The 14,451-nt window shown below is 36.8% G+C and overlaps 1 protein-coding gene across 9 annotated transcripts in view; it reads right to left on the bottom strand.

Annotated features, from left to right (window-relative positions):
• The window catches only part of TANC2 (tetratricopeptide repeat, ankyrin repeat and coiled-coil containing 2), a 376,540-nt gene that overhangs the window by 77,762 nt on the left and 284,327 nt on the right, over positions 1-14,451 (bottom strand). For all 9 annotated transcript variants that reach the window (XM_036899778.2, XM_057501594.1, XM_057501595.1 and 6 more), the window contains 2 exons: positions 5,914-6,195; positions 1,650-1,783 (listed from right to left, as the gene is read on the bottom strand). In XM_036899778.2, the coding sequence (XP_036755673.1) occupies positions 1,650-1,783; positions 5,914-6,195 (416 nt within the window). The remainder of the gene's footprint in view (positions 1-1,649; positions 1,784-5,913; positions 6,196-14,451) is intronic.

Genomic DNA, 14,451 nt, shown 5'->3' with positions numbered 1-14,451 from the left:
TTAAAACTATAATAGTCAAATAAATGTTATTGTGAAAGGACTGGAAGATAATGTTGAGGAAATATTTTAAAGGTAGATCAAAACAGAAAAACAAAAGTATAGAAAATAGGAAAAAAGTTAAGAAAACTAGAACATCAGTATAGGAAATCTAATTTTTGATTAAAAGGAGTTGCAGGAGAGAAGAGAGAAAATGGTGGTGAGTGACTTATCAATAAATACACAGCATTTTCCTGAATCCTGATTATCTACAGGGCTTGCTAGGTACCAACAGGACAAATGAAAAGAAAACCCAAAAACAATGGTGATAAAAAAAGATCCTAAAAGCTTCAGAGAGAAAAATAAACAAGGAATTAGGAATAAGAACAGTACCATATTATTTAATTGCAATATTAGAAGGTCAAGACAATGGAGCAATGCTTTCAAAATTCTGAGGGAAAATAATTTTAAACCTAGAATTATGTTATGTCAAACAAACAGTAATGTGTGAGAATGGAATAAAGATGCTTTTAGAAATATTAAGTCTCAAAAAACTTATTTCCTATGCATTCTTTCTTAGAAGCTACTGGAGGATTTGCTCCACCAAAATGAGTGAAATCAAGAAAGATGACATAGGATCAAACACAAAAGAAAATTAAGAGGAATTTCCAGGATAACAATTAGGCAGTAAGCCTTGAGAGAATCATTAGGTCCAGACTGAGCTTAGTGGATGGAGTTCTAAGTTCAGGTTGGCTCTGGGATGGGTGTCAGGGCAGCGAGGGAAGGGAGATATAATTGACGTGGAACACTGTATTCATAGACATTTTACAAAAAGTATTTAAGACTTATGGAATGACAGCCATAGGTTTGAAGAAAAATAAGCACATTTTAAAAATGAGGCATTTCATAATCCCAGGAAAAACAAAATTGCTCAAGAAGGAAATATTATCCTTGGTTCTACAGTGAACCGTATTTGCACAGTATTAAAACTGAAAGTACTATTACATACACAAACTGTATTGAGATGGTAGAGGAAGGAAGGAAGGAAGGTAGAAGACCTAAAATTCTCATCATCCGTAATAAGAAGCAATAGGTAATGTGTAAACTGATGAAAAAAGTTACAGCAGTATATAAATACTTAGAATATTATATGAATATTTAGAAAGGTGAAGATCAGAGAAACGGCCCTAAGAGTTGAAAATGACTGCATTTGGGGAAAGGGTAGGTTGAGTTGGGGAAGAGAATTACTGTTTATAAGTAAGTCTTTGAGCATTATTTGATTTTATAAACTATGTGCATGCATTACTTTATTAAAAATAGAAGTTAAAAACCCAAACATATAAAAAACATTGCAAACCATGTAATATAGCAGGAAGAGTTCAAGCTAGGAAAATAAGCTGCTGAATACTTAACACTGTGATCTTGGGTAAATCATAACTTCTTTGTGTCTCAACTTCCTTATCTATTCATTGTGGGACTTTGGTTATTTCTAAAGGCATTTCCGGCAACAGTTCTGATTCCATAATTAGTATTTTTTATCAGGAAAGAGAAACTTTTCTCATGGTATACTTGTACATATTTTTGTTCACTTTGCCAAGGGTCTCCTTACCTCTCTTTGCCCCTTGATGTTAAAATGGAACTAGCATGCCCATGAGCTAGGAATCCCATTGTACCTGTGAGGCTAGTCTCCGCATAGCCTCTTCCTGCCGCCTGCGCATTTCTGGAGTCCCTGGGCAGCTTCCACTGGTGATGGATGAGTGGGCTGAAGGTGGTTGTGTGAGTGGCAGCTCTCTGTTGGCATCCACATCTGGATTAAAAAGATGAGATGTTTATATTAGATAATCATAAAACTCTGAACGAAAGGAAGATTCATTAAATTCCATTGGTTCTACAATCCAGCAATTCTACTCCTAAAGCATGAAATGAAAACACAAACTTGTATACAAATGTTCAAAGGAGCAAGATTGATAACAACCAAAAAGTGGAAACAACCCAAATGCCCATTGATTGATGAATGGTTAAACTGTGGTATATTCATACACTGTATATTACTCAGCAAAAAAAAAAGAGAAGAGATACTAATACATGCTACACTATGGATAATCCCTGAAAATACTACACTCACTCAAAGAATGAGTCAGTTACAAAAGACCATATATTATATGGTTCTACTTATATGAAATATCTAGAACAGGGAAACCCATAGGGACAAAAGTAAATTAGTGGTTACCTCGGGGTATAGGCAGGGAGTTAGGAGGAGAATGGAGATTGCTTTCTTTTAGAGGGGAAGAAAATGTCTTAATATTAGATTATGGTGATTGCTGCATAACTGCGAATATACTATAAAACACTGAACTGAACAATTTAAATGGGTGTATTGCATGGTATGTGAATTTTAACTTAATAAAACTGTTTTTAAAAAACTCCATTTGTTCATATTATTTGGAAAATATCTTACTACCAGACATTATAGACTATATTTATGAGTATGGATCATACTTTAAAAACTGGTACCAAAATGAGTAGACTGTTATGTGATGATCGACAGTAATTGAAAAGGACAAGGACAGGGGAAGGTAGTCCTTAACTCGCTAACAGTAGGACTGAACTGAGTCTTCCATCCAACTAGCAGAGTAAATTCCCTGGTCCCTGGATAGAGTTCTGAGTAATTATAGGAGCGTAGGTATGAGAGATGGCAGTGAAAAAAGACTAAAGGAATGTGTGAGTTGAGGTAAAGTTCAGTGATTGTCACTGTATCATTTCTGCTGTTCACTCCCTCTCCCCAGTCTATTCCCCTTTATCTGGTATTTGACTTTGTGGGTAATTATTTCGTGAATACTCTCTGTCTCCCAGCTATTCCCTTTTGGAGATGCCCTCTTTTTGGTCTGAGTGTCTTCACCTTCTGTTTGGTATTTGGAGAACAGCAGATGTAAAAGTTAATAGGTAGGCAGTAGTCAGTGAGCACAGCAAACTAGCAAAACAGACTTCTGAAATGAGCAGAGCAAGGAGGGTAGGGGTTACTTACTTAACAGCTGGTTAGGGGCTTGGCAGCTGTTAGCAAATGTCAAATCCAAGTCATGACTACACTGAGACTTTTAGTGAGAGGAAAATAAAGTCTTGTATTAGAGCTTCCCTAACTACTGTACCGAGTATGCTTGCAGTTAATGTAATAATGCCTGAATTACACAATGGGTCTATTTTTGCAAATGTTTTTGTTCTTTGTGTGTATGTGTTATGGGGTGGGTGATGACGGTGGCACAGACTGATGGGGGAGTCAGGTTTGGGAAGGGGTGTAGGCGGAAAGCACGATGACAAGCCAGTGCCTGCCTTGACAGCTTTTCTGTACCTTCCCAGGGAAATGACAAGGAGGGGGCGGGCTGGGGGCTGAGTGTCTGTGGGGGAAGGACAGAGCTGGGCAATGCAGTACTGCAGGCTAACTGCTCACATCTTCCACAGCACTGCTTCCACAGTACTGCTCTGCGTGGACGGAGGAGCAGGGGCAGGAGAAAGGATGACAGATGGTGCAGAGATGGAAGTTGGGAGCTCCAATAACTTTCCACTTCGTTTCATTATTGCTGCAACTACATCATTGGTAGCACTGACTGAGGGGCAGGAAAGCCATTTGGATTCCAAATAAACCTATCCAAGCATAACGTAAATTAAACTCTGTAAAAAATTAAGCCAACTCTCTACATACAGGCGTCATTCTTATTCATTAATGAAAAAAATTCTGCTACTGTCACTAACATTCCCAGTGCCAGCTCATATGGCAGCAGGTTAATGCCAGAGCTTGTACTTTATCCTCACTTACTCCTGGCCCTTCTGATGGACTAGCGGTTCATTCAAGATGGCGGAGGTAGAATTCATTTGGACATCCACCATTACTTTCTCCGGGCTAACTGCTGGTTCTGTGTAATTCTGATAAATACATAACCACATACTGTATCTCCTCTGACACCTTTTCAAGTTTTGAAAGTTAATTATCAGGCCAATTCTACAGTCTCAACCTATTGACATTTATCTTACGAAAATATTTTTAGTGTTTCTTTAGAGATAAAAGACAATGGACATTAGAGAATAACTTAATGAGCTACCTTCTATAAGAACTCTGCTTTGGGGAGCACATGGCTGTTTTCTATTAATCCTTGTTCTTCTAGGCTTAGAGGGGGCCTCCCAGGTATGTCTGCTTTCTGAGAAAACAGCTCTTCTTGCCCTTAGGATTTATCCTGTTATGTATGATTTTACCATCTGTTATCTGCAATGGTGATTACAGAAGGGTCAGAGAGACTATTAGCTGTCTGGTTTTCTTTCTGACACACTCAAATAGTTAATGTCTTAGATTACACAGATAAGAAGCAGTTTGGTGGAATATTTAAGCACTCAAAGGAAAATACTGGAATAGGTGTGGAAAGTTACTTTCAACCATGAAGATATGTTCTTAGAACCACAAAATTTTAGTATAGGAACAGATCATAAAGATCACCTAGTCCCACTTTCTTCATGCTACAGATGAGAAAACTGAGGCCTAAAGAACTAAAGTAAGATCCTCAAGGTCATAAAGGACAGTCATTTGGAGTGCTGGGGCTCAATCTGAATGTCTGGGCTTTTGGCTACCATGACACCATGTTGATGTACTTCAGAAATGCATCATGCAGAAACTAAGCCGGACATTGCTTTTAAGAAAATAACTCTTCAATACCAATTCTTAACATAGCCTGGTGAACAGAGACTCTTGATCAACCAGTTTCCTTTCTAGACACTAGATCTTCTTTTATATGTTAGATATCCATAAATTTACTAGAGGCAATCAGCCTACTTATGATATGTGGCTGCTAATTAATTTCAGCAGGAAGCCAGGATGTTTGGAGGGTGTTCTTTGATTCCTGTTGATTTCTAGCACTGGCAAAACTCTGTAACTACTATGATCTCAAACAAACCATTTCTAGTGGTTGCTATCTGAAAATCTGAAGTGAGTTAGATTACTGGCTTGGACTAGTAGGGCAATAGTTTCTTTTTCTGTTCTTTTTTAACTGACAGAAATCAGGTAGACCAACTCTATACACAGTATATAGGAAGAACATCATACATTTCCTTTTTCTCCTTTACTAAAGTGAGTTCCACCAATAAGGAGGCAGCACAGCAAAATGGGTAAGAGACTGGCGTCTGAAACCAGAGAGTTTAGGATCAAATTCTAGTTTCACCATTTACTGGCTGTGAAACCTGGGAGGCTTCCTTAACCTCTCTGAGCCTTCTCACATCACTTATCTGTGAAATGAAGATAACAGGACTACCTCACTGAATTGATATGACGATTGGGTGAAATAGTATTTGTTAGGCTCTTAGAGAGTGCCTGGTACTCAGGACTATAGAAGAATTTAAAACAATAAACAAGACCCTAGTGGTGGTCATCAAACTGCACCCTGGCCATGGTGAAAGACTCATGAGTATATATGAGATCTCAGCGTCTTTTCATAAGGAAGCAGGAGACACCCTTCAAGGGCACAACGAAGCTCAAGCCCAAGCAGTGCATACTGACATCAACAGCAAGGAAATGAAGACTGCAAACAGACTGAGCTGGCATGTAACAAGCACATGTGGGCATAGGCTGAGCAAAGCTGACAGTGCTGGAAGCACATGGCTCCTCCAGGGAACTGCTGCAGTCGTCATCCAAAGGAAGACTCGTCAGCCAGCCAGTAGGGAAGAGTCATAAATTTATTCCAAGAGAAAGGTTTTCTCAGTCACACTGAGGTGGATGCTGGGTATGCAGGTTAAATGCACACAGAGTGTTACACTCTTTCCCTCGACTCTGGATGAGTGGTCCTCACATGCACATCAGGTTTGGCAGATCAGAAAAGAAAAGATCTAAGACTTAATATGAGTATGTCAAAAACAATTTCAGAGCAACGAACAGGGAGTTCTTTAGAAAGGAATACGTACGTTTGGGGGAGGCATGTGGGCTGTCTGAGGCAATCTGTCTCATCCGTGTTCCGTGGCAGCTGAGGGCCACCAGTCTGGAAATGACAGCAGTTTTGCCGAATCCAATGTTCCCCACAATCACTACTCCTTGATTCACGCTGGCGTTTGAACTCTGAAGCTGAGCATCTATTTCATGGAAAACCCAGTCCCGGCCAACAAACACTGACTCTGTAGTGATGCTGGGCACTTCAAACAGCAGAGGCTTCAGGGAGATATCTGGAGGCCTGTAAGGTGCAAAGTGAACTGGAAGGAACAACAAGAGAACACAGAACTTAGGCCAAGCCGTCAACATTGAAAGAAATAAAGAAAAAAGGAAGTATGGCTTAGGAGAATTAGAGTTACATTACGATGGTATTCTGGGGTTATTCAGAAAATAATAAAACTCTGAATTTTGGTTTTATACAGATAAGCAATGGCAAGTAAGCTAGAGTCATCTGACACTCTAGTGGGCTGAAAACCCACACTGTTAAAATAGTAATGATTTACAGAACAGTCAGAAAATGGGGGTGATATTCAGAATTACTAAACAATGGGGATGGCCTGGATACCAGTAATCAGGAGGATGCAAAAGAGTAAGGAAATAGGGCCTTAAGGCCTCCTCCTATGTCTGGGGATAACCTTTTAATTGCTGGACTGTGGGGAGCTACAGGGTTGGAACTCCTGGGGAGAGGCCAGGCTATTGGGGGGCATCCAGATGACTTACAGCATCAGCTCTTTACCAACCAGTAAGGACATATTTCAGTCCAGTGACCAATATGGCCATACCATTGCATTTCAGTCTTGCAAAAAGCAGTGTAAAGACGACTTGCCTGTTTCTTTAAAAATGTCAATGGAAACAGTAATTCCTTTAAGTTCCTGATGGTATTTTTAAAAATCTAGTAGGTATATTAAGGGAAGCAAAGACTTTAAAAGTTCTTCAACACGTTAAGGAGTCAAAGAGGCAGAAACCATACTTTCACCCAAGTCTTTGCACCTGTACTGCTTGTAATCATGCCAGTTAAAAAAAAGATTTTGGCTTATATACACAGGTCTTGGGGATGGGTTCCTATTACTTTTCTCAATATTTTTTTCTGCTCTTATGTTGTGGGATGTGCTAAGGGCCAAGCATGAGCTCTACTTTCAATAGTTCTCTAAAATTGTGTAAGAGATGTGACTTGGTTCTAATTATATTGACAGTAAAAAGAAGTCCTGCCTGCCCTCCCTTATCTGGGTTAAATGTCCTCCTAACTGTTTGGAGAGTAGCTTTAAGATATATCATTTTATCTGAATGGTACCAGGTATTTCATTTCTGTATCTTTAACCTTACACACTGCTTTGACACATAGTAGGTGCTCAATAAATGCTTACTGAAAGATTTCATTAAAAACAAGTATTACACTCTAAGCTCATTTTGTATTTTAGAGAATAAAAGCCAGGGGTGGGAAAGGGATGAGGACAAGAGAAAGGGAAATCATAAAGAGGGAAATGAGATCTACCCATACTGCTTATACTATTTTAGAACATATTAAACCACTTATATATCATAAGATGGTATTTAGAGATGGGAGCTTACTTGAGAAAATGTACACAGACATATACACGTTTTCATTTAAAACTGAAAGTCATTAGAATGATAACTGAGCATTAGAAAAAGGATAACAGTTCCCAAAGTACTGCAAATAGTTAAACATATAAGGTCAAAATCTATAATATAAGTAAATAGTTTTGTTTATCAGTTTAAAAATGTCCCACATTTTCACACAGAAAAAGGAGCTGTGGAGGTATGGCTATATGGTCATGTATAATTTCCTGATTTCATCTCTTTACCAAAACTTAATCTTTTATAATCCATAACTATAAGTAAAGAATTCAGTATATTTAGACTTTAACTTGTTAAAAACATATTTTTAATTCTAGTGTCTTCTAGCTAATAGATTGTATTTTACTTTCCTTAAACATTGAGTTATAATTCACATACCATAAAATTCATTCTGTTTAAGTACACAATTCAGTGGTTTTTAGAATATTCACACAGTAGCACAACCATCACTATCTAAATCCTGAACATCTGCATCATCCCCCAAAGAAATAGCCATTAGCTGACATTTCCTAGTCCTCTTTCCTCCCAGACCCTGGGAACCAGACACTTTCTGTTTTTACAGATTTACCTATTCTGGACATTTCACATTAATATTATCATATGTGGCCTTTTGTGTCTGGCTTCTTTCACTTAGCATAATGTCTCTGAGGTTCATTCATATTGTAGCATGTATCAGTATTTTATTTCTTTTTATTGTTGAATAATATTTCATTATATAGGTATATCATATTTTGTTTATCAGCTGACGGACATTTGGATTGTTTCCACTTTTTGGCCATTAAAAACTATGCAATGAATGTTCATATACAAGGTTTTGTGTACTTATGTTTTCAATTCTTTTGGGTATATATCTAGGGAGTGGTATTGCTGGGTCATATGGAAACTCTGTTTAACTTTTTGAGAAACTGACAAACTTCTATTTTACTTTTGCTATTTTTTATAGAAGCAATACATATTCACTATAAAAAATAGTAATAATCCATTAGCCAGAGCAAAATACTATTCACATATATTCTGAGTATTTTCTCTACCACATGTATTTATTTTAAAAACAACAAATGGGATCATACTACAGAGACTGTTTCATAATCTGCTTTTTGCACTTAGCAATTCCAGAGTTCTAAAATCAGTGATTCTGTTGGACTTGCCAGTTTAATGGTTGCTTCAGTGGAGGGACTGATTCTTAGAGCTCTTTACTCCATCGTTTTCCATGATGTCATTTGATAGTAGCAGTGCTGCTAGCCACTCAGGGAGTTTCCTGGGTATTTGAGTGCCCTTGGTGGCAGACACTCAGACAGACATGCTGAGCTCTGGCTGGGCAGTCAGGACTCTCCGGGAGGAAGGAGAAAACATGAGCTCAGCCGGCTTGACGAGTCTAACAAGGCCTAGAGAGACCCAAGTTGATATAGTTGGTTCCCGAACTAGAATCAAAACCTAATTCTGACTCCAAAACCCAGGTTTTTTCTATTATAAGATGTCACTATGAAATCTGAAAGTGACATGAGTTATCCCACTGATGACCAGAACTGGTTAGGCTCAGCTGACTGGCTGGGCTATCTTCTTCACCTCTCCTATGCTTCCCTTTAGGAATTACATGCTTGGCCACAGATGATCTTTCCAGAGAGAGAAGAGCTACTGAGAGACACTGACTGCTTTCTATATTAATAGATTTACTTACTCAGGTTTGAGATTACATTTTCTATCAAAAGGGGCTTTTATGAATATGACCAATGCCAATTTATATAGAGTAACTATAGACTCAATTTAAATGTTTTAAGTTTTGGAGAAAAATTCTATTAAGCCAACTTGTTCTCATGTTGACGTAATCTCTCATCATATTTTATTCTACTGAGAAAGCTTTGACATTTTAAAAGTTATTTTAAAAATTTTCTAAAAACGTAATCAATTCACAAAAGCCCTCAAGGGAAGAACAGACAAAATTAGCCTGGCACCATATGGTAAAACAACTGCAGACACCAAGAACAGCCGAGGAACAATTTTCTGTATCTATGAACCTAAGGCTTTTGTAAGATCAATGTGATAAAAGAAAGCCATACTTCCTATGTACCAACAATAAATTTAGGGCATGTGAACAGAAGGCACTTTGGCCTGCATCGTGGGACACGAAGACAATGAATATTCTCTGTCGAGTTCATATTCCTAAATAAATGTTTCTTTGGGTATCAGGTGGCTTCCAAGAGATTTTTCTAAGGCAGAAACTACTGAAATAACCCAGTGAGAAATTACCACTGCAACTATAGCTGAACTAAGGGAAAAAGATGGGCTAATCCATACCATTTAGTAACACATGTGTCTTTCTTACTTCTGGCGCTCAAGAGTTGGCAGTCCCAGGGCAGCAAAACCATGCCATCCTTCTCAAAACATTCCAATAAAGTATAATGATATCTGTAATATATTTCGAAATTTGTAAAAAATGATGGGTAAACAGATAGGTACGTGATAAAGTAAGAGAGTAAAATGTTAATGATATAATCAAGGTGGTGGGTATGTGTTTATTGTAAAATTCTTTTTTTTTTTTCGGTCTATCTAAAGATTTTCCAATAAATGCTGAAGGAAAAAACATTCCAATACAGCACACAAATAAGACAAGCTTTGGAGAGTTTTTCAAAATGGCCTTAACCATGCCAGACTCAGATCAGAGTGTGTATTTTGTCAATACAAATTAGGTTTGTAGTGGAAAATGAATTCTCTCAAGGAAACATTCTCTGTGAGACCATCAGTAAGTGCAATTATGTATCTAGGCACATAGAGAAAACTGACATTTTTTTAACTAAGGCAAAGAATAAACATTTAAAAAACAAACAAAAGCACATTAGGGCTAACAGGTCAGCTTGCCCAAATGTAAATATAAACTGCCACAACAAGGGGAAAGGGTAAGAAGAAATGGGGCAAAAGAGTTCTAACTGTATTTAGACTAAATAAAGCATATTTACTCATGGAAAACAACTATGAATCATCTTAAAAGAAGTCAGTCACAGGACTGGCAGAATAAAGGATATGTGTAACACTGCCAAGGTCTGGTGCAAATGGGAGCAGAGTTGTATTTCCTCACATTCTTTCATAATGACTGTAAAGACTAGCCTGGAAGCACCTCTGTTCGTCAGAACAAAAGATAATTTCAGGCTCATTATTAGGGTTTATGCCATCAATGCTACTCTTTACACAAAGCAGAGGGAAAATACATGTGCTCCAGATAAAACCTGGTATCATATTAGTACTAAACATAAGTCAAAAAACATGCTGATCTTTTTCTTAAGAAATGCTTAAACCAAGGCTCATTTGTCTACTGAGTTTCTAGAAGGTTCACTCTCCCATTTACAAGACTAAAATCTCTTTAGGGTCTGTTGTTTATTCTTGGGGCCCTAGAATAGAAGTACAGTAAGCAGCTTATTCCTACCCTTAGAGATGAGTTTTTGAAGAATGTAATGCAATCTGAAGCAGGTACGAAAAGGAAAGAAAATCTAAATAGTCTCAGAAATGATCATTCCAGATACTTTTACTAAAACAAAAAGATTAAATAAAGCAGAATCACTTCCTGGGTCAGGAGGGGAACATATAGCTTAGTGGGTAAAACTGCAGAGTCAAAGACAGGATGCCTCAGCTTGTATCCTGTCTCTGTTACTTACTAGCTATGTGACCTTAGGACAGTTAGTTATATTCTCATTTCAGTTTCCCTCATTTTCAATATAGGGATACTGTAAGGATTACAGTGCCTAGGACAGTGTCTGGTCATTAACTGTTAGCTGCTACCACATCATAAAGCCAAAAGAGACATCCTATGTAGCCATAATCGCCCCTCCTCCTATCATTAATTTACTTGAAACTAAACTTAACAAAAAGGATATTGAGAACATACTGACTCTCCCTGAGTCCTCTTCTCTTTCAGGCTTCTAACTTATCACCACCCAGCATTTTCAAAGAGCCATGCTTGGTATTATCACTTCCATAGCAGTAACTCATTCTAGCCTGCATTCCTCAAATGCTACCCTGCTGAATTTGTTTTGGTTAGGGTCACTAAAGACTTTCTAACAGTTAAGCCTAATGGTTTATTTTCAGCCTTTATGCTTCTTAATGATTTAACACTTTTAGCTAACCCCCACTCTTTGAAATGCATTCCCTTCTTAGGCTTAGCACAACAACACCTTATTCTAGTTGTTTTTTGTCCTCTCCTCCAGATATATCTTTAATGATTTCTCCTCTTCTGTCCATCGCTAAAATACTGCCAATTCTAGATTCTGTATTTTATTGTTTCTCCTTAGGTAATCTCAAAACAAAGACTAATGGCTTTCAGAACTGTAAGTGGCAATAACATATTTCTATTCTAGAACTTGTACAACATTTTCAACAACTTATAATAAGAGTTATCTATTTGAATTTCCAATAGAAATCTCAAACTTGGGATTCACCAGGATTTCTTCTTCCTTAATTTTTAAATCTAATTTGTCACAGGTATTATCAATTAGTCTTGAGGAATAACTATGAGATATAATTCCTTTTTTTCCCCCCATTCCATTTACATGGTACAACTTTGGAGGAACTGCTGGATCACTCTGAGTTTCAATTTTGTCATCTATAAAATGAGGATAATAAGAGTATCTATCCCATAAGGTTAAATGAAAAAATGTATGTTACATTCTTAGCTCAGAACCTTAATCCTCAATGAATGACAGCCATGTAGGTTAAGTTTTCAATATCTCTTGCCTTTACTACATGAGAACATCAGTAAACAACTTCAAGTGGCCAAATACAGGTATACCTGGAGTCCCTGAAGGTAGGGGACAGAAAAATATATTTAAAGAAATTATGGCTACAAAATTTCCAAATTAGATGAAATTATAAACTCGTAGACCCAAGAAGCTCAATGAGCCCCAAGCACAAGAAATATGAAGAAAGTGATACAAAGGCACATCATAATTAAATTGCTCAAAACATGATAAAGATAAATCTTAAAAGTTTCCAGAGAATAAAAAGGCACATTAACTACAAAGGAACAAAAATAATAGATGACAATGGATTTCTTGTCAAAAACAATGCAAATGAGAAGACTGAGAAAACAGTGGAACTACAGCTTTAAGTTATAGAAAGAAAAAACCTGTTCATCTAGAATTCTATACCCAATGGAAATATTTTTTTAAAATAATGGTGAAATAAAGATTTTTTCCAGATATATAAAAGCTGAAAAAAAATTAATCACCAGCAGATCCACAATACAAGAACTGTTAAAACAACTCCTTCAGGTAAGAAAAAAATGACACCAGACAGGAGTATGGATTAACACAAAAAATGAAGAACACAATAAATGGTAACTATGTGGATTAATAAGAATTTTTGTTATTTTTTAAAAAACTCTTTAAAATATAACTGACTTATATGATGGGGCTTATAACATTTATATAGGTAAAATGTCTGACAACAGTAACATAAGGACTCAAAGAAGAAAATTAGGACTATATTATTGTGCAGAAAAGAGTTAAAATAACATGCCTGAGACCATTACCTTTAGAAAGTCTGCATGCAAGGTCAGCCTTTGCTTGAAGTCTGGGGACATGGATTTCAAGAGGATTCCTACCATTCCCAGAACTAGTAAGAGTGGCTCACTGTGCCAAAATTGTACAAACAATATGGTTTATGTGAACACCTACTTTTCTTCTGGGTGTCTGGAATTTTGGTATATTTTAGGCAAGGAGGTCTGTGATTAGACCCTAGCATTCTGCGACTTCTTTGAGAGAGGACACTTGGAAGCTTGTGTCTGGTTTCCTCTAGACTTTGCGCCATGTGCCTTGTCCCTTTGTTGAGTTTGTTTTGTATCCTTTAACTGTAATAAAGCATAGCTATGGGAATGACTATATGCTAAGTACTGTGAGTCTTCCTTAGGGAAACATTGAATCTGGGGGCACCCCTGACACAAGTACTGTAAAGGCCTTATACTATACATGAAGTGGTATAATATCACTTGAGGGTACACTTTGATAAATTAAACCTACATACTGAATATAAACTAATCACACAAAGAAACAGAGCGAAATGTACAGCTAATTAACTAAAGATATAATATGGACTCATAAAAATACTAAATTAATCCAAAACCTGTGATAAAAATAGGGAAAAGTGGGAAAAGAGATCAAAGAATAGATGGGAAAAATGGAAAGCAAATATCAAAATGATCTATTTAAACCTATCCAAATAAAAAAAATCAAGTAAGTGCAAATGGTCTAAATATCTCATTAGAAGACTAGATTAAAAAATAATACCCAACTAGATGCTGCTTATAAGAAACCCACTTTGAACATAAATACACAAATATGGTAAAACTAAAAGTGCAGAGAAAGACATACTATGTTAACACAAACAGAAAGCTGGAATGGTTATATTAATATCAAAGTAGATTCCAGAGCAAAGAAAATCATCAAGGATAAAGAAGGCCATTTCAAAATGATCTGTGGGTCAATTCATCAAGAAGACATAACAAGAGCATCTAATAACAGAGCTCTAAATACATGAAGCAGAAACTGCATGGAGATATGGAGGAACCAACAATTATCAGAGATTTCAATATCTCTCTTTTAATAACTAAGAGAACAAGTAGACAGAAAATCAGCAAGATATAGAAACTTTGAACAAAACAATCAATTGCCTTGAGATATTCAATATTTAGAGAACTGTCTACCCCAAGCCAGCAGATTCTTTTCAATGGCACACGAACAATTTATCAAGATAGACCATATTTTGGCTCATAAAAATGCTGTATAAACTTATAAAAATTCATGCTGTACAAAGTATGTTTTTTGAACATAACAGAACTCAATCAGAAATCAATAGCAGAAATACATCTGGAAATTCCCCAGAAATATCCATGAGTCAAAGAAGAAATCAAAAAGCAAATCAGTATTTTGAACTGA

The sequence above is a fragment of the Manis pentadactyla genome, chromosome 4, assembly GCF_030020395.1.
Source record: "Manis pentadactyla isolate mManPen7 chromosome 4, mManPen7.hap1, whole genome shotgun sequence".
NCBI classification, from domain to species: Eukaryota; Metazoa; Chordata; class Mammalia; order Pholidota; family Manidae; genus Manis; species Manis pentadactyla.
Note: the sequence above shows the minus strand (reverse complement) of the source record. Positions and strands in the feature narration are given on the sequence as shown.